At 42.5% G+C, this 21,111-nt stretch overlaps 1 protein-coding gene across 3 annotated transcripts in view; it reads left to right on the forward strand.

The window, feature by feature from the left end:
* Positions 1-21,111, forward strand: part of Znf106 (zinc finger protein 106) — a 56,054-nt gene that overhangs the window by 9,551 nt on the left and 25,392 nt on the right. The window contains exons 3-7 of one of the 3 annotated variants that reach the window (XM_055628813.1): positions 5,054-5,115; positions 12,793-12,990; positions 15,763-17,931; positions 18,850-19,046; positions 19,269-19,477. In XM_055628813.1, coding sequence (XP_055484788.1) covers positions 5,054-5,115; positions 12,793-12,990; positions 15,763-17,931; positions 18,850-19,046; positions 19,269-19,477 — 2,835 coding nt within the window. Of the gene's footprint in view, positions 1-5,053; positions 5,116-12,792; positions 12,991-15,762; positions 17,932-18,849; positions 19,478-21,111 lie in introns of all 3 variants that reach the window. The other 2 variants (XM_055628738.1, XM_055628900.1) reach the window with 2 other exon arrangements.

Genomic DNA, 21,111 nt, shown 5'->3' on the forward strand with positions numbered 1-21,111 from the left:
ACTTGTGGAAGAGCGGCCAATGCTCTTAACCTCTGAGCATCTCTCCAGCCCTGGGCAACATCTTAACAGTATCTTATTTATGCTTTTTTTTTCTTTCTTTTTTAATGTCTAAATCAGTCTCATTCCATGAGTGATTTTTCATTACTGTCTCAAAAGGCCAGTAACTATAGCATTATTATCTACCCAGAATTTGCAGTATTCAAGGGTACACGATATAGAGAACTTCAGTTAGCAACTAGTTAAGGAGAAAATATCTTACAGCTCAGGTTAATTGCGATTTTATGAGCCTGTGAAACTTTGCTTTGTGGCGTCTACCTCAGGGGCTCCATGCTGAGTTACATCCTCCGTCCCAGATTATATGCTTTTAGATTCACAGATGTTCCATAGATACTGCATGTATCATGTGCGCTTCCTTTTTGTGTGAGTCCAAGCTCAAGAAAAGCACAGTGCAGCCAGGTGTGCCGTAGCACTTGAGAGCAGACGAGGAGGATCTTGAGTTTGAGGCCAGCCTGCTCTAGATAGGGACACTGTCAGCAGACAAGGTGTAGTATAGCACAGGTAATGTTGACAGTATTCTGAGTATCTACAAGCATGTAGTGCAGAGGAAAAAAGAAAACCACGTGTGGGGAAGAGGAGGACTGTATGCATTACGTGTGCAAGTGGAGGTGAGGGTTCATGCGCCCTGGCTGAGCTTTTTTCTGTGGATGCCAGGAATTCAAGTTCAGGTCATCATTCTTGGGCAATAAGTACTCCTGTTTAATTAGACATCTTCCTAGTCCCCCCTAAAATAAGCTTTAAAAGCAACCCTTATATTTTTTTATTTGCTTACTTTATGTGTTTGAGTGTTTTGCCTACATGTATGTGTATGCATGACGTACATGCCTGGTGACCAGTGAGGTCAGAAGAGAGTGTTGAGTCCTCTGGAACTGGAGTTACTTAGGCAGCGCTAAGTGGCCATGTAGCTGGGAGCTGAACTTGGGTTTTCTGGAAGAGCAATCAGAGATCTTGACTGCTGAGCCATCTTTCTGGCCCCCAAAACAAGATTTTTTTTTTGTTTTTGTTTTTGAGATAGGGTTTCTCTGTATAACCACCCTGGCTGTCCTGGAACTCACTTTGTAGACGAGGCTGCCCTCCAACTCACAGATCCACCTGTCTGTGCCTCCCCCTCTCTGAGCGCCGGGATCCATGCCCACCTTCAAAACAAGCTTTGGTAAACTAAAAGGATTTACTTGTGGCTCAGGAAAATTGGTTACAATTTTTCACTTTTGGCCCTTTCTTGCCTTTATATTTTGCTTTGAAAACAGAAGTTGTTTCAAGTTTTTATTTATTCATTTGATTTGATTTTTTTTTTTTTTTTTCTGGAGCATTTCACTATGTAACTGGCTGGCTTGGAACTTCCTGTGTAGACCAGGCTGGCCTTAAACTTATCTGCAGGGCTTCTCCTACCTCTTTCTTGAGAACTGAGATTATAGGGTGTTACCTTGCCTGGTTTGGATGGAGTTTCAAATTCTATATTCTGTCTTTAACTTGACTCAGTTTCAGATATGTGTTGTTCTAGTTGATGGCAATCACTTACAGCTAGAAAGGGTCACTTGTAAAGCTCTGTCCAGATGAAGCTGTTATAGAGATAGACAGTAAAATCACCATTTAAAGGAAGTGTTTTGAAACAGCTGTCCCCTTCATCACACTGTAGAAGATAAAGCAGCAGTGGACTATATATGATGAAGGAATGCATTGAGTCCTGACAGTATAACATGTTTCCTCAAACATGGTTTGAGATCCAGTTTGACCACTGATTATCAGAGAGGCATCTTTCAGATTTATTTCTTCAGTGCCTAGCTCTGTATGTATGGTATAATAAGCACTTGAAAAATCCCCAGTGAATGAAGGAGTTAACTTTTCTACATCCTTCAAGCTTTATGAAGTTAATACTCAGTGATATTTTGTGATTTAAGTGCAGAAGTGTTTGAGTCAACACAGGCTGTGGTATATAGCAATTGAGTTGTAGTTGTTTATATTTAAACAGCCATTCTCTAATTATGTAAAGATCTTTACAGCTCTTTAAAAATGTATGTGCCCTTTCTCTTCTTTGGGTCTTGCTGTTTGTTTATTCCTCAAATAAATTCATTGGGGAAGTTGAAAAGTGGATAGTCAAAGTAGAACAGTGATTGAATTGCTTTGTCTTGGTCTCATTTGTCTCAGTCTGGGATATAACCAAAGCAGTCTTGAACTCCAGTCTACCTGCGTTGGCCTCCTGTGGGCTAGAACCACAGGTGTGCCCTTGTGCCCAGCTACATCTCAGTGATGGGGTTTCTGTTGTTTATTAAAAACGTAATTAAGGTAGAGCTAGATCTCCTAGAACTGGAGTTGTGGAGAATTGTGAGCTCCTCTGTGGGTGCTGGGAATACACCTGGCTCCTCTGCAAGAGCAGCCAGTGCTCTGAGCTGCCTCCAGCCCCTTACACTGTGAGGGTTTCTTATACTGCCATAGAGATGGCTTTGTTTGCTTCTTAAAATTTTGAGATTTTATTTACGTGTTCTACCTGAATGTATATCATGTGCACGCAGTGCCCGAGGATGCCAGAAGATGGCATCAGAGCCTCGGGGACTGCAGTTACAGATGGTTGCGAGTGGCCATATGGCTGCTGGCAATTGAACCTGAGTCTAGAAAAGTAGCCAGTTTTTTGTTTTGTTTTGTTTTTAAACCACTGAGCTATCTGTCCAAATGGAAGATAGAGACTTTATTTTTGGTTTCTCAAGACAGGATTTCTCTGCCTTCGCTGTCCTGGAACTTGCTCTAAAGTCCTGGCTGGCCTTGAATTCACAGAGATCCATTTGCCTTTACCTCCCAAGTGCTGGGATTAAAGGCATATGCTACCATTGCCTGGCGAGAGACTTTGTTTTTAATACCTATCTATGATCAGTGTAGCCAGCCATATTTGCTCAACAAATGTTTGTTAACAGTTTCCATGTCAGGGTCTGCCAAACCTTAGTAAGAGTTGTAGTATATTCTTGGGACACCTGCGGTTGACTGGGGAAAGAATGTGGGTAAAGTATAGGCAGGGACTGAGATGGCCTCATCAGGAGAGTGTTTCCATGCAAACATGAGGGAAGAAAGGCCAGCGGCAGCAGCACACACACCTCTAAGTGCAGCATAGGCACGTAACAGGCAGGGCTCTGCTCACTGGCCAGCCGGCTGAGCTGAGCTGGTAAGCTTCCAGTTTACCAAGAGACTGTTTCAGTGAGGGGAGGGGCTGAAGAGATGGCTTAGCGGGTCAGAGCGCATACTGGCTGGGCATGGTGGCACACGCCTGTCCTGCCAGCACTCGGGGAGGTAGAGGCAGGTGGATCTTTGAGTCTGAGCCCAGCCTTGTCTACAAAGCAAGTCCAGGACAGCCAAGGCTACACAGAGAAACCCTGTCTCAGAACAAATAGGAAGGAAGGAAGGACGGACATACTGTTCTTGCAGAGAACCCAAGATCAGTTTCTGGCACCCATGTTGGGCAGCTCACAAGCATCTTAAGTCCAGCTCAAGGGATCCTCTGGCCTCTGCGGTCGCCTGCATTCACGTGCATGCACACTCATATACACACAGTTTTTTAAAAATTAAAAATGAGATAGAAAGCAATTGAGAAAGATTTCCAACATTGATTGGCCTCTGACCTCCACAGTCACTCACACACCTATGTTTGTATGTGTCTACATGCATGTATGCACACCAACATGAATAGTTTTAAAGGGTAAGTGATCTCAAAGCCTTTAAAAAATATTTTATGTGTGTGTCCACACACCTGCATTGCGCACTGAGGCACCGTGCACCACAGTGCACACGTGCCCTCCACAGTCAGACTCAGGTCATCAGGCACGGCCGCCATTGTTTTTCTGGCTCCTTCAGCTTTCCTTAAAAAAAAAAAGATTATTATGTCTACAGTGTTCTGTCTGCATGAACATCTGCACACCAGCAGAGGGCAGCAGATCTCATTATAGATGACTGTGAGTCACCCTGTGGTTCTGGACTGAGCTCAGGACCTCTGAAGAGCAGCCAGTGCCCTTAACTGCTGAGCCATCTCTAGCCCTCCTTAGGTTTTTCTATGTAGTCCTGGATGAACTAGAATTCCCTGTGTAGATTAGGCTGTGGAGTTCATGCTGCAATCTCAGTGCTTGGTCAGAGCCCCCAGATCCCACCCACCATACCACCAGGGGTTATCAGTCCCAAGACATGCAAGTTGGAGGCCAGCCTAATCTACTGAAAATAACCAAAAGTTTCTTTTGAAAAAATCAGAGCCCGCTGTGGTGGTGTTCACCTATAATCCTAGCACTGGAGATGGAGGTCAGAGAACCAGAAATTCAAGGTCATTCTCAGCTACATAAGGAGTTCAAGGCCTTCCTGGGCTGAGACTCTACCTCGCAAAATAAAAATAAGCATGAAGTATAGCCAGAGAATTATTTAATGTGGACCCAATGTTGGCTTTAAATTGAAAAGAGTAATCACAAAAATTGTTTGATATAAGAAATTTGAATCTGATTTTTTAATTAATTAATTAATTATATGTGCATTTGGTGTTTGGCCTACATGATGTCTGTGTGAGGGAGTCAGTCCCCTGGAATTGGATTTACTGACAGTTGTGAGCTGCGATGTGGGTGCCGGGAATTGAACCCAGGTCCTCCGGAAGAGCAGCCAGTGAACTGCTGAGTCATCTCTCCAGCCTCGGATCCAAATTTTCTTAGAATAGTGTTTTTAACTCTTAACCCAGACCATATATGTGTCTTAAGTGTGTATGCACTGTATATGTGATGCCAGAAGGGCGTGGGATCCCCTCTTGGCCTCCCACAGGATTACAGGTAGAAATGAACCAGCCACCTGTCATGCTGGAACCTGAACTCAAGTTCTTTGGAAGAGCAGCAGATGCTCTTAACCACTGAGCCATTTTCCAGCCCTGTAACCCAAACTATTGAGTATCTACAGAGAAACTCCACCCACCCTCCCTACCCCCAGACAGACCCCACAGCCCCAGCAGTCCCCTGGGTTTACTCTGCTTTGTTTTGTTTTGAAGGAGATGGACGAACACATGAGGAGCATGCTGCATCACAGGGAGCTCGAGAACCTGAAGGGCAGGTAATGGGGACGCTCTCTTATAAATCTGTTAACGTGGGGTTTAGGTGCTGATGCTGCCTGTTGACTTATTTTGTAATAATCCGTCATGATAACTGTTGTCTTATGGCACTGATTCATTGCTCAGAATTAATAGCAATAGATTTGGGGCACTCAAAGATAAGCCCTGGTACCTTTGTGCATTTCAATCTGCACATGGGGAGAATTCCTAGCAACTCAGGCAAGCAGACTATAACAAGCTGAGTTGGAATGAGCTGGCTCATAACCTGACCTACTCCTGCATAGTGGCCATGCAGCTGGTGCTTTCCGTGTTTCTGCTTTAGCAAGATTATTGTATGTTGTAAACTTCTAGTCTTACTGAAATATCTTGGGAAATCCACAAGTTGCTAAGCTGTACTGAAGCTTATTCGTGTCTGCAAAACTAAGAGGTCTTAAGTGTATTTAAAAATGTTCTGTTGATGATGATGTAAAGCTTAAGATGTTTAAAAGAGGTTTAAAAGAAAATGTGGTGTGTGTGTATACTCCATGTCCTTTTTTCTGTGTGTCTTCTTGGCTAATGTGGATCTGAAGTGTAGAGATTGGATGAAGGTAACATTGGTAAATTCAGAACTATGAATTATATTTTATTTTGTGAATAAAAGTTTCTGTGAAACTACCACCCTGTTGTTGGATATTAATGTGTTAACTTTATTGTAAGTCATACAGGTTTATCTTGTATCTGTAAATTGATGTGCTATTAATAGACTTCAGCATCTCATTGGCATATAAATGGATTTCTTTCGTGCCTGGGTCCTATTATGTGTAATGGTTATGCTTAGTGGCAACCAAAAGAAGGTTTCACTTAGAAAGGCAACTATGTTACGTAGCCACTTAGATGTGGATGTTAACTGTTAAGTCTTTGATAAGCAAGCTGCAACTCATATAACCGCAGAAGTTAGGCATAGAGTAAGGGGCTAGGTGGGGGAGAGGAAGCCTGAGAGAATAGAAGAAGTAGCTGTGGGTGGACAGGAGGGAGACAGAAATAGGGTAGGGGGAGAAGGGAGAAGGGGATGAGAAAGGGACAGCTGAAACTGAGGGCCATTTGAGGGGTCATGGAAGTCTAATACAGTAGTAGAAGCTTCCTAAAATATATACTTATACAAAGGGGATCTATTGTATATGGTCATTTTTGGAAGAAGTTCCATGACATGCTGAGAAAAGGGTGTGTTACTTTGTGTTTGAGTAAAATGTTCTGTAAATAACGGTTCAGTCATTGGGCTTATTACATCTCATGTAGCTTCAGCATTTCTGTTTGTCTTTTGGCAAGAGTGAGGTGTTAAAGTCACCGGCATCACTGTGTGAGGATCACCACGTGGTTTAAGCTGTGGCAGTGTTTCTTTTATAAACTTGGGTACCCTTATGTTTGGTGCATAGATGCTTAGAATTTAGAATTGCAGTGTCCTCTTGGTGGCTATTTTCTTTAATGAGTTTGTAGTACCCTTCCTGTCTCTTCTGATTAGTTTTGGCTTGAAGTCTTTGTCAGATACTAGAACGGCTACACCAATTTTGTTTTTTAGTCCATTGCTTGGAATATTATTTTCAATCGTTTTACCCTGAGGTGATATGTATGCTTGATGTTAAAGTGTGTTTCTTAGATACAGCAGCATGGTAGACTTTGAATCCAGTCTATTAGTCTGTGTCTCTTGTTTCCTTCAAGACAGGGTTTCCTTGTATAACCTTAGCTCTCTTGGACTCACTTTATAGACCAGGTTCGCCTTGAACTCCCAGAGATCCACCTGCCTCTGCCTCCCTGAGTGCTGGGATTAAAGGCATGCACCACCATGCCTGCCTACTCTGTGTCTTTTTATTGGTAAATTAAGACTATTTTGTTGTTGTATGTCCCACCCATTGAATGATTATTAATTCTTAAATATTGGCTTATGTGATTATTAATATTTTAGTAATATTAATTATTGCTGGTTATTAATTCAGTGGTAGTTATTTCCTTTTTTTAAAGATTTATTTATTATGTATACAATGTTCTGCCTGCATGTACACCTGAATGCCAGAAAAGGGCACCAGATCTCATTATGAGTGGTTGTGAGCCACCATGTAGTTGCTGGGGAATTGAACTCAGGACCTCAGGTTAAGCAATGCTCTTAACCTCTGAGCCCTCTGTCCAGCCGTAGTTTATTTCTTAACCTGCTGTTTCATAAATAAAAGACACAGAAACATGTCAGATATTTTAATAAGCCTTAATGCACCTGGGCTGGACAGATATTAATCCTCTAAACTATCTTGTCTGTCCTCAGCCAAAATCCCCCTCAATACTTGCACATATTTCATTTCAGCTGCTTCTCTCCATCATGCCATTCCTCAGAGCAAGCTCTGACACGTGCTTCTCGTTCACACTAACCCATGGTGACAGGCTGTGCTTTCTCCCTCCTTCCTCTCTCCTCCTGTTGGTCTCCAACCCCCCCCCCCCCCAACCTGGGAACTTAAACTGTACCTGTCTTCTGCACAGCCAGGCTGTCAGCAATTTTGTAAGCCAATCAGGAATAATTGGGGTGCGTGTGTGTGCATATTATCACTTGGTGTACATGAGAATGTGATCATCTGGGGAGTAACCAGATCTTGGGGGGGGCAGTAATTAGCATTAGAATACATAACACTATACCAACACCCCCCTTTTGATATTTTATTTATTCCTTGTGTTTTCTTGGGTGTGGTTAACCTCTTCAGATTATAGTAGAGCTGGATTTGTAGGTAGATACTGCTTAAATATGGTTTTATAGTTGAGAGGCTTTTTTCTTATCTGTTGTGATTGAAAATTTTGCTGGATATGAGAGTTTGGGCTGGCATCTGTAGTCTCTTAGAGTTTATAGAACATCTGTCTGGGCCCTTCTGGCTTTCAGAATCTCCATTGAGCCGCCGGGTGGTGGTCATGTACACCTTTAATCCCAGCACTCAGGGAGGAAGAGGGGCATAGGCAGGAGGATATCTCTGAGTTCAAGGCCAGACTGGTCTACAGAGTGAGATCCAGAACAGCCAAGGCTACACAGAGAAACCCTGCTTCAAAAACCCTAAATAAATAAATAAATAATAAAAATTAAAGAATTTTCATTGAGAAGTCAGCTCTTGTAATCAGCATTTGCTACTTTATGTTTTTGTTTTTTTTTTTTTTTTTCTTTTTTTCACCCATATCCACGCCCTTTTCTTCCTCTCTTTCAACCCCCTAACACTAGTTAGGGGAAAAAAGCATACAGAAGAAAGGGGGTGATGATACCTTTAGACTACTTCCTGCTGATTAGGGCCTCAAAGTTTGTGCTTTGCCATCAGGAGAGGGGAGAGCTGGGTGCGCCTACAGGATCTGTGTAGACTCCTGGGAATGGAAGCAAAGAGGCCACGGCAGGTGAGCGGCTACAGAGCTGAGGATAAAGGCTGGAGGGTTCAGATTGGAGGACAGGAGGGTTCCAGGGAGCGCCCCAGCCAGTGCTCCTGACAGTTGAGCCATTTCTCCAGCTCCATAAAACTGTTATTTTTAAAATATTTATTTGTATTCTTTTCAAGTGTGTGTTCATCTGCATGTGGATATGTGCACATAGGGGCAGGGCCTGTGGTAGCCAAAGGTGTGGAAAGCCCCTGGAGGTGGAGTTACAGGTGTCCATGAGCAACCCGAGGTGGATGTTCATTCTCTGTAAGATCAGTAAGCACTCCTAACTGCTGAGCTCTCTCCATCTTCCCCACTCTCAGCACTCAGGCAAATGCAGCAGGATCTCTGAGTTCAAGGCCTGCCTGGTCTCTATAGGGAGCTCCAGGACAGCCAAGACTACATAGAGAGACCCAGTCTCAAAGTAAAAAAAAAAAAAAAGGAAAGTGTTCACATTGTTCCTCGTTAATAAAATCCCTTTCCATCTTGTCCAGCCTATTTATTCGAAGTTTATATGCATTCACCGTTTGAGGTCTATGCACATGCTTTGTTCTGTCTTGAGTAATTGACCTCTTACTGATTATGTGTAGCTCTTTAACTGCTTTTCCTTGTAAATACCATCTTGGGCACTCTACCTCATTTTCAGAGAAGCACACATTAGTGCAGCTTTCCTCATGTGCTAGCTGCAGTCATAACAAGTTTTATATAATTTTCTAGTTCATAACAAATCACATGAAAAACCAGCTGATAAGACAATTTTTGAAAAGCCACATAAAATCTCAAATATTGACTTGGAGCATTATTTTAAGGACAGGCATAACTAGTTTGTACTTAGAGATAAATACTCACCAATCCTTATTCCTTTTCCCTCTTAACCTCAATATGTGATCATTTCTGGATTTCCTGTTTAATTACTATGCTTATAGCTGAACCTTACTTTTTAGTTATGATCTTGTAAAGAGTTATAATTTTTGTGTGTGTGTGGGCTTCCCCCACACCTCCCACCCCTGACAAGGGTTTCTCTGTGTAGCCCTGGCTGTCCTGGAACTCACTCTGTAGACCAGGCTGGACTCAAACTCACAGAGATCCACCTGCCTCTGCCTCCCAAGTGCTGGGTTTACAGGCATGTACCACCATGCCTGGCTACTTTATTAAGTTTTTATATTCAGTTTTGAAGGCAAACTTGGCCATATTGGTAAGTTTTCTTTATTTTCTAATAAGGGACATAGGGTAGCTGTGTGATATAAGCCCTTTTCCAAATAGAAGCTATCAAAGATTCAAGCCTTTATTTATCAAGCAGCTGTTGCGGTTTAGTTAGAGCAAGCTTAATAAAGAGAGGATTATGCATAGAGTATCTTAAGGCTGCCTTTTGTACATGAGGGGAAATTGTGTGGTGACAGGATGGAGCTAATTTGGGCCCTTCAAACAACCTAAGGAAAAGGATTGCCTTTATTAGCTGTGACACAAAAGCAGTACGTTATATCCATATTTATATGTTTATACAAAGTATGTAAGCAAGTCATTAATAAAAATTTCAAAAGAGGTTTGTTGGTGGCTTGAATATAAGAAAAATTTTCCTGTAAATAAAGTCATAATCAACAATTTTGAAAAAATTTAGAGATTGTACAGAAGCCCCAATAGAATGAGACTACTGGTATGGCAACACCAACTCAACCTTTTTTTACACAGAGTAGAAATGTGGATGACAACATTGGAGAGAATGATTTTCTGACGGAAAATGAGGTTGGTTGGGATCTCAGCTACAGTTATGTGCAGTGTTTGTCACGTGGTCTCCAGATTCTTGATCACACCCTAAACTTGCTGTGCTGCTGTGAGATGCTTGCTGTTACAAGTTAGCGCACACCCAGACTGAGCTGGCTCAATCTAGTTGAACCTGGAGAACTTTATTCTGGATAAGATGGAAAAAATAAATACTGATTTTGTTGTTGTTTGAGACAGGGTCTCGCTGTGTAACCTTGGCTGTCCTGGGACTCATAGAGGTCTGCCTGCCTCTGCCTCCAGAATGCTAGGATTAAAGGTGTGTGCCACCATGCCTAATGGTGATTAATCAATCTTTAAAGATATAGACACAGTTAGAAAATAATGCATTGAAGTATTATGGGATGACATGGAATTAGAATATTGAATTCAGGGTAACCAATTTATATTTTTTGGAAACCTGGTCAGAACTCTCACTTAAAAATTTTTAAAATATAAGAGGCTGGAGAGATGGCTCAGTGGTTAAGAGCACAGGCTGCTCTTCCAAAGGTCCTGAGTTCAATTCCCAGCAACCACATGGTGGCTCACAACCATCTATCTATACAGGGTTCTGATACCCCCTTCTGGCGTGCAGGTGTACATGCAGACAGAGCGCTCATAAAATAAATAAATCTTAAAAAAAATTCTTTAAAAAAATTTTAATATAAGCATTTTGTGCTGCAAAGTACAAAAGAAGTGTAAATTTTTACATTTTTAAAAATTTTCAAAGATTCTTCCAATATAAGAAACAGTATTGGGGGGGATGTTTCTGAAATTTCTTCTCTGCCTCTTCCCTGGCTCTTCCCTTTTCCTTTCTTCCTTCTTTCCTTTCTTTCTTTCAACAGTCTTCCTATGTTGCCCTGGCTGGTCTACAACTTGCTGTGTAGACCAGGCTAGATCCTCCTGCCACTCCCTCCTGAGCTCCGCAGTTGAAGGCATATGCAGTCACTCTCGGGCTTGTTTCTGCCTCTTCGTACAATGCTGTGCCTTGTATTTGATGCGAGCTGGATGCTACCTTCCACTGTGTTACATTTCCTGCCCAACTGTGTTGCTTTTCTCCCCTCTGGGATTTATTTTTTATCTGTATGCAAATGGATATTATGTAAATATATGCCACGTGAGAACAGGTGCCCCCAGAGGCCAGAAAAGTGTGTCAGAAAGTGTTCTTAATTACTGAGCCATCTCCCCAACCCCAGCATTTCATTTTAAAATGTACCAGGCACTGTTTGAGTTTTTATAGTTTGTAACTCTTAAGTAACATGGCGTTGCGCTTGATATTTAGCAGTTGCTTGGTGAGGTGTTGGTTTGGTTTTGTTTTGCTTTGCTTTAAATGGCCATCCAGGTGACCTGCAGCAGAAACTGTCTTCTAGTAAACGAAGAGCTCAATTTCAAGGACTTCTGTTAATTCATATCAATTCTGCTTATTTTAGTTGGGTATTTGTAAAGGAGGGAGTAGGTAGCTGTGTGTCTCATGGCATGTGTCTGTGGTGATTTATATAGGTAGATAGATGTGGACACACAAATTGGTGTAGGACGTACAGAAAGAAATAGCACTGCTGTAAACCCACAATGCAAGCTGAATTATTGAACGGCCACAGTTTCACATTTCTCATAGACAGCTGCATAGACAGCTGACAGAATCAAAGGATTGCAGCAGGAAGCTTAAAAGCAGTTAAATTATTGATCTGCTACAGATCTGAAGAGGTTTTAAGATTTTGCTTGTTAAGACTGACCAAATGTGAGATTTGCCGTTGTGTTAAATATTAAAGAAAAAGCAAACAGAAGCAAGCCAGTCACCAGTTTAGGGACAGGCCGGTTTTGCTTGTATCTGGACTACATCATTTTCTGAAACTTGAGAGAAAACACTTGCCTAACACAGCTGTTAACTTCCTACAATTGATACGGTTTCCATTCCCTTTAAAATAAGCTCTGCTGAAGCAGAATGTGTCACATGGATCTTCCAGATGAAGAACATTTGCTGGGACTGCTGCTGTCCTTGCCAGAGTCCGGAATCTTCACATTCCAGGCGGAGTGCCAGCTGTTCCAGTTTAGTTAGTGCCTTCAGATTGGCTGTTTCCCCTCCTCCTTGCTCCACCCTCAGCCTTCCCTGGAGATTAAATGGATGTGCTGTTACCAGCCATTCTGAGTGCAGCTGGCACCATGGGTGTGCCCCAGAGCAGCTTCTGGTTGCTCTGAGCCCCCTGCCCTGCCTCCCCTTTCACCATGTTTCCTCTGGCAAGAATTTAAGTACAGCAATTCAAGAAGATTTCTCCTATAAATACCATTAGTCTGAAGTGTGTTGCCTCTTGATTGCTGGAAAAGAATCCAAAATTTATTCCAAAATAACCTGTCAACAAACTTGCTAAAAAGTGATGAAAGGAACATTGGCATTTATTAACACTAATTTTTCACTGTGCCCAATTGTCAGTGTCTTTCAGAGGAAACTAGCGATCTGGTGAGTGTACCATGCCAGTGGGGAGAATTGAATGTCCTTCATCTCCCTCTTTTCCTAGGGACAGTAGTCATGAGTGCCGAGTGTGCCGGGTCACAGAAGTGGGTCTCTCTGCATATGCAAAGCACATTTCTGGCCAGTTGCACAAAGATAATGTTGATGCCCAGGAAAGAGAAGATGACGGAAAGGAAGAGGAAGAGGAAGATTATTTTGACAAGGAACTCATTCAGTTAATACAAGAAAGAAAAGAACAAAGTCGGTAAGTCCTTTTTGTTTTAGTTTTGGCTTTTTTGAGATAGAGTTTCATGTAGACAGTGTATCTGACCTGGAGGATGAGCCTTAGGGCTTTGTGGAGCTAGGAGCACACTCTACTAACTGAGCTACATTCCCAGCCCATGATTTGAAGTTTGAAAGAGCCTAAAGCTTAAGCTGCCTTAAATATAAATTTTTTGTTTGAGTTTGCTATCTGGGGACTAAGAACTATGAAGTGCTTTCTTGAGTTGCTGTATTATCTGTCCTTAAACTTAGTCTTGTCTTTGAAGTAAAAACTATGGTCTTGGTCACTGTGTCTTGAACTGCTTTTACTAGTATCTGTCTTTTCTATTAGAAAGCTATAGAGGATAAGATAAGCATCATTGAATAGACATTCTTTATTCATTTGTATTATTATTCATTAGATATTTTTATTGCCCAAATAATATCCTGGGGGAAAGGATTACCTTTATAAATTAGCAAGGTGCTTCTGCCAAATTTGAATTCCTCATAACTGTACAGTGCCTGGTTCACTCTGGGTATTTCTGTAAATATTAATATTTTTTAATTTGACAATATAAAGATTATTTGAGCAATGTAAGTTTCCTAATTGTACTTCCTAATTTTATACCTGTGTTTATGTATTTGTATGTTAGGCTTATATAGTTTTACTTACCTGATTTTATGGCCTGAAGTTTTTTGCTTGCTTATTAATTTTTAAGTGAGCCAGGCAGTCATGTAGCCACAGCTAGTCTCCAGCTTGCTCATGGCCAAAGATGATTCTGAACTTATGGCTCTTATCTCCCAAAGTGTTTCGATTACAAGTGTGTGCTGCCACACCCGGCTTTGACCTAGGAACTTAATGAGACAGAAGACAGGAGAGAATAATTAATGAAGTGCAGTAGTTTTTAAAGTCTGACTCTATGATGAGAAATTTTCAAACTCTAAAATAAATTTTTAAAGATTAAGTCTTTAAGAAGACTTTCTTCGTCTTAAAATGCCTATAGCAACGTGATTGTTGGCTCCTTGGGCTGTTTAGTCCTTCTGATGCCATTGTCATGACTATAGTACAGCTATAGTCTGAGCTTCTGTTTTAGGAAGTTAAGTGAGTAGGGCACTAATTTCTGTTTGGTTCTTCCACAACAGAACTATTATAGCTTAGCTGTGTAAATAATTAAGCATTATCATAGGTTAAGATTAGACACTGATATCATAGTTACTGTTCTTTGAGTCCTGTATGTTTCTGTGATGACATGGTTATATAAAATCGTGCACTTAGATCTTTGTTGATTGATTGAAGCAGGGTGTCTTTATGTAGTCAGCTCAAATTCTTCTTAGCCCTGGCCCAAGTGCTGGGTCTTGCTGTGTAGCCTTGGCTAGCCTGCAGCTTACTACATAGACCAGTCTGGCCTCAAACTCACGGAGATTCACCCACATCTTCCTCCCAATGCTATGATTAGAGGTGTATTATCACCACACGCAGCCCAGGATTTTATTATTTTATATGTGTAGGTGTCTATGCACCACGCTCATGCCTGGCGTGCACAGAGACCAGAAGAGGGTGTCAGGTCCCTGGGAACAAGAGTTCCAGATGGTGATAAACTGCCGTGTGGGTGCTGGGAATTAAACTCAGGTCCTCTGGAAGAGCCAGTGTTCTTAACTGCCAAGCCATCTCTCCAGAAAGAAATTCCAGCTGCAAACTGTTAGGGCGTTTTTATTCCATCAGGGCCTACAGGTAGTGTAGAATCTGCAGCCAAAGTTCAGATCTTTGCCCCTTGTGTTTGTGTGACTCCATTCATGTTACTTAGGCTCTCTAAACTTGAGCCTCTTCATTTAAAAATAGTAAATATATGCCTTTGGATTATAAAAGTTGAATGAGGTAATCTTTAAAAATGTACTTAGCGTTAATGAAGTCCTTAGCAGAAACAAAGTGAATTTTAGGTCACTTTATTTTCTGGTGTTTTCAGCGCCTATCACATGCTGGGAATGTTAGACACCCAATTTGTAAAGAAAAACGGTTTTACACATTTCTGTGATATGTAAATTTATTCCTATCTTGTGGGCACCTTATGCAACATAAATAGCTTGAGCAGCTGTGGCTTCTCTATAAAAAGCCTCCAGCTCATAAGCTCTTTGTAGCTTCTTATGGGATCCCTTATTTGGCCTATGCTCTGTTTTACTCTGCTTGGGACCTAACTTACTGCATCAGCTCAGTTTTAAGCCTGTTCCAAACAGGAACTGTACATAAAAGTTTCCTTTCACTATTAACAGCCCCGTGGATGGATGCTTGATAAAGTGTTCAGTAATGAAGGTATTCACTCGAAGTGGGTTAAAAAGTAGATTTTTCAGCAAGAACCTGCATCTGGAGAACTGAAGCATGACTGCTGTCTGAGCATGGAGTTAAATTAACAATAACCCTACCCACAAAATATAACTGTCTTTATTTTGAAAAGAGCTTCATAATGTAAAAGATAATAGGAATAAAATTCTAGAACAGTAACTCCCCCCCCCCAAAAAAAAAAACCCAGAATCAAGAAAGGCTAGGAGAAGTATAAGGAAAGTTAGCATAAATGTGTCCAATTTTTAATATTTCTGGTATGAAGGGGAAGATAGTCTTTTATGTTACAGGTATAAAAACAACCACCAGAAATCAAAATGGACCCCATTCTGTAATCTTAAGTAAGAAAAGGAGAGGGAAAGTTTTGATGGCTTATGCCTTTAAAAGAAGCATACATTAAATTTCATTAAATCCATTAACGACAAACTGTTTCTCTTTCAGACAAGATGAACCTTCCGGTAACAGCCAAGAAATAAATTCAGATGACAGGCAACCCCAGTGGAGACGAGAAGAGCGAATCCCTTACCAAGACAGAGAGAGCTATAATCAACCGGCAAGGCACCATCGTGGGCCTGCACAAAGGGACTGGAAATGGGAGAAGGATGGCTTCAATAATGCTAGGAAAAATAGCTTTCCACATTCTCTGAGGAACAGTGGTGGGCCACGAGGAAGTTCTGGGTGGCATAAAGGTGCTGCAAGAGGCACTTCGACCTGGTTCCACAGTCACAGTAACTCTGGAGGAGGTTGGCATCCAAACAATGGGATGGTGGATTGGAATTATAATGGTATAGGAAGGAATTCCGGTTGGCATTCTGAAGGAACAGGTGGCTTTTCCAGCTGGCACATGAACAACAGTAACGGAAACTGGAAGTCCAGTGTGCGGGGTACAAATAGTTGGAATTACAATAGCCCTGGAGACAAATTTCAACAAGGCAGAAACAGAAATTCTAACTACCAAATGGAAGACATGACCAAGATGTGGAACAAGAAATCTAATAAGCCAAGCAAGTACAATCAGGAGAGATATAAGTGGCAATGGCAAGACAGTGACAAAGCTGGCAAGTATAGAGGTCCTTCTGAGGGATTTGCAAGTGACACATTTCCTTCGGAAGGTTTACTTGAGTTCAGTTTTGAGCAGCGAGAAAGTCAAACCCCTAAACAAACAGACACAGCAGCCTCAAAAATGAATGGGAAGAATGGCGGCATAGCAAGGGAAAGGTTCCGCCGCTGGAAACCCTACCCTTCCCAGAAGACCCCGGATTTACAGTCAGCCCTGAAAGAAATCATTGGCAACAAGTCAGAAACGGTGGATAAGCCTCTCTTCAATTTTAGCTTAATCACTGCAGGACTACAAGAACCAGATGATAAAACAAGTAATGCTGAAGTGCCTAAAATGCAAAAAGAAGTACGTCCTGGTTCTCCCAGTCAGAAAGCGATTTCTGACAGCACTGCTTCCTATGAGGTGGTGAGAGCCTGCCCCACTGCCGAACAGTCTGAGCCACTTCGGAAGTCAAATAAGATTCCATTATTGAAATCCCCACTCCTTCCACTTCCAACCCCTAAATTGGCTTCTCATAAGCATAATTTAAAGAACCACTCAAAAAACAGTGAAACAAAATCCTTTTCTCCTGGAGATTGTTCACAGCTCCTGAACAAATCCACCTTAGAAGGTAGCCATGGTTCTTCCTACACATCCAAATCACATGGTTTATGTCCTAATGTTTTAAAGGGGAATAAAACTGTATCAGGCACTCAGAAAGAACCAGATGAAAAGTTAAATGATTCATCACAGAAAGCCCAAGAGGTGCGACAGTGTCCCAGAACACTGCAAAACCCACCCCTCAGCATGCCCAGAAATACTGAGAACCATGCCAGAGAAAGTAGGAATGTAGAAGAGTCTCCAAAAGACTCTGTGAGCACTGAGTTTCAGGTACGCTCAGCTGAAAATGATGGAGCAGCAGCCAGTCCAGAAAAGCATGGCCTGAAAAACGAAGGTGTAGCTTCAGTAACTACAGAGGTTGAGTCCTGCTGCACTCACAGTGAGGATAAGGAGCAAGGGAACCAGATCCTGGGACCATCTGGAAACCTCTCCACCTCCCCAAATAATACCACAGTTCACCAGAAAGAGGCTGAGTTACAGGTGACAGCAGCAGCCAGTCCACAGTCTGGCTCACTGCTAGACCTGAAGACCTCTCTAGAAGAGGCACAGGCTAGCAGCCTTGTTAAATCTGATGGACCTTTTGAAACAGAAAGCTTTGAGGGCACTAGCTTGGATGCAGAGCTTCAAAAAAACGATATCAGTAATCAGCCCCCAGGCACACTCCTGCCGGAACTAAGTAAACTTGGTTTTCCTGCCTCACTCCAGAGAGATCTAAGCCGGCACATCAGTTTGAAAAGCAAAACTGGAACACATCTCCCAGAGCCAAACCTCAATAGTGCTCGACGTATTCGCAATGTTAGTGGGCATCGAAAAAGTGAAGCAGAGAAGGAGTCTGGCCTTAAGCCAACCCTGCGGCAGATTCTGAATCCATCTCGGAGAAATGTCAACTGGGAACAGGTCATTCAACAAGTAACCAAGAAAAAGCAAGAGCTGGGCAAAGGTTTACCCAGGTGTGTGCCTCTTTCAGTACCTGTCCTTGCTTTCGTTTAAAGGTTAACACCCTTTGGCCTTGATTAAAATCAAGTTCATGTTCTGCTTAATTAAAAGTTTGCCGAAAATATCCATTGTAAATGTCTGCTTTAATTCATTATTAAGCAGTGGCTGTTCCTGCATGATGTGTGATAGTCTCTCCTGACAAAGGATGCTGTTAAAATAGAGGCACACCTAAGAAACTAACTGGACCTAGGAAAACATCATCAGAAATCTGTTGCTTTGGTTTAGATGGACTAGAATGTTCTATCTTTCTCTAAATCTTAATGTTTGGAAGCAGTGGTAAATGTTTAACTGTTCTTACTGTCTTTGACTCAGCTTGTGGATACCTTCCTATATGCACTCTGGTTGTTCAGTGAGGATCATAGAATGCTTTCTCTTAAGCTCTGGAAACATTTTGAGGTGCTGTTGTGAGTGGTCAAGAAATAGCCAGCATAGGTTTGCTACTTTGAAAACCATAATTTTTTGTAACAGTGTAATTTTAACCTCCAGGCTCAGCGTCTGTTGATTTCTTTGTCTTGTTTTCCTTTCTTAGTCCTTTTGAAAAGTGCATGGTATGGTACACTAGGAAACTTAAGAGTCATGCTCAGTGGCTGTGAATGTTCCGTAAACTGGTTATTTGCTCTTGAACTGTTTATTGTAGACAAAGAGCTCTGTTTGAGAGGGGGAAACCCTGCATTCTATATACTGTGGCTGTATACAGTTCGGATTTCCTGCCTGCGACAGTGTTCATGTCATTCTGGATTCCATGTCAGAGGTTGTGCTCCTTGACAGCAGGAACTGTCCTGTTACCTCTGCATTTTGGAGCCTGGCTCATCAAACGTTACTCCTTGCCCAATCATACCTCATTTGTTCCTTTTTCTTCTTGTTTTTTTAAGGTTTGGCATAGAAATGGTACCTTTGGTTCAAAGTGAACAGGAAGTCTTGGATCTAGATGAGGAGCCTGATCTGTCCAGTCTAGAAGGATTCCAGTGGGAAGGTGTTTCCATTTCCTCATCCTCTGGTTTGGCAAGAAAGCGAAGCCTTTCTGAAAGCAGCGTGATCGTGGACAGGACTCCTGTGTACAGCTTCTTTGGTGAGGAAAGTACTGGCAAAGAAAATGAACCCCAGCAGAGAGCTACACCTAGTACTGCACTAAGTGCTGCGCAGGGTCAAAAGGCAGCCCTGTGTCTTGAGCAGGATGTAGCCCCTCTGACTGCCTCTGTCAGAATGGGTGAAAAGGTCGGCAGCATTCCTACCCAAAGGCGACACAGTGCACAGCTACCATCTGATCACTTAATACCTTTCATGCATTCAGCCAGAGACCTGCATAGCCAGGAGAGGTCTACACCACTGTCAGAGCACCGTGCCCAGGAGAGCACTGGAGAGGGAAACTCGCTCTCATCAAATGCGTCTTCAGGTCGCGCCGTCTCCAGCTTAGCAGATGCAGCCACTGACAGCAGCTGCACCTCTGGCGCTGAGCAAAACGACAGCCACAGCGTTAGAAAGAAGCGAAGAGCCACCGGGGTGAGCATGGTTCCCCGGTTTTGAAGAGTGTCTCATGGGAGGGCTTGGATGTTGATGGGAAAGGCTTAACTGTCTTTTCTTGTGTGTCTGGGATGCGGCTTCCTTTGCTCTGGCACAGAATTGCTCTAACTTTCGTCCTCTGGTTTTCTCTCACCTGAGTAGCTCCACTAAACCAGGTGCAACATGATACAAATGTACAGTACCAGGAAAATATGAAGTCATCTCTAAAACCAGGCTCCCAGCCGTGATTGCCCACACTAAGGATAGGTCATGTCTTCAGATGTAACTTAATCTGTTTTCATAGAGGCGCTCGGTACTGCTGGGATTGTAGCATTGGGGTCCGAAAACACAGAACAACCCAAGCAGTCACCAGAGTCCAGCAAAGCAAGATCTTTATTTGAATTAGGCAGCAGGGACAACAGCACAGAGTTGGGGTGGGGGTGGAAAGTTGGGGCCCTGACTCTGCCTTTGAGTGCTCATCTAGTATTTAAGCAGATGACTAAATCTTATTGTACTCAGGGCCAGCCAGGGTCACAGGACAGACTCTGTAGCTAAACTGTGACCCTGAGGAAAAATTGGACAGCATTTTTAAAAGACGAACCCCAAAGTGAAAGGGAGCAGGGCAGGCTAGAGTATTGTTCAATCATATTTTGACACGGGTTGAGCAAGGAAGTAAACATTGATGACTGAGCCTTATCTGGGTCACTTGGTTTCAGGGTCCTCAACTTGGCTTTTGCAATCAGGACCTCTCCTGGACTTCTGGTCCAGAATTCAGAATGATAAGGGAACAAAGGAGTAGGCAAGCTTAAATGTCGTCAGTTAAGTCTTGACAGCAACACATTATGTGCCTTAGTTTAGATAATGGCAGTTTCCCTCTTCACATTCTTTACTGGTTACAAACAAATATGAAACACCTGAAGAAGCAGGATGGGAACCTGAACTCAGTTTTGACCTTGCCAGCAATATGAAGGTTGTTCTTTGTTGATTCTCCTCCTGCCTGGGGGCTGCCTCCCAGGAACCCACAAAGTCAGGAGGGGCAGGAGACTAGAGGCATACCTGGATAGAACCTTACGGGGAATCTCACACCCCGGGGACAGCTAATGGCTAATTCAACTTTAATTCCAGAGAACAGAGGTTATATGCCCCTGGGAGAAAGAGGGGAGTCCTCCAAGAATAGACGTACATAATTGGTTGGAATTAGGCACTTAAGGATGTTTGATTTGTATTATACAGTACACTCCTGTTGTAAGAGTAGACTGTCAGTGCTTAATTAACATATCGGCTCTGGGAGGGGAGAACTAGCAGGGAGCTGTGTCAGAGGCCGAATATCAAGTGGGGAGTCTGTGTCTAAAGACACTCTCCAGATGAAGTTAGGCAGAGGGCAGGGGACCCCATCAAGGGGATTACCGGGCTCCTAATGACTATCCAGGCAAAAACTGCAACCTCAACCAGCAGGGCACCTCCAACAGTTCTGAAATGGCTGCACTTGGATGACTGTCTCTTAACAGCGGGGCACGTGTGAATGTTGGATTCTTGGTTCAGCTGGAAGGTATAACAATGGAGAGACTTAATAGTATTAGAATGCATCTTCATAAACACTGCAGCGCTTTCTTCATCTTTGTGATTGTCTTTTG

This window comes from Psammomys obesus, unplaced genomic scaffold (genome assembly GCF_907164565.1).
Source record: "Psammomys obesus unplaced genomic scaffold, mPsaObe1.curated_primary_1811, whole genome shotgun sequence".
NCBI lineage: Eukaryota > Metazoa > Chordata > Mammalia > Rodentia > Muridae > Psammomys > Psammomys obesus.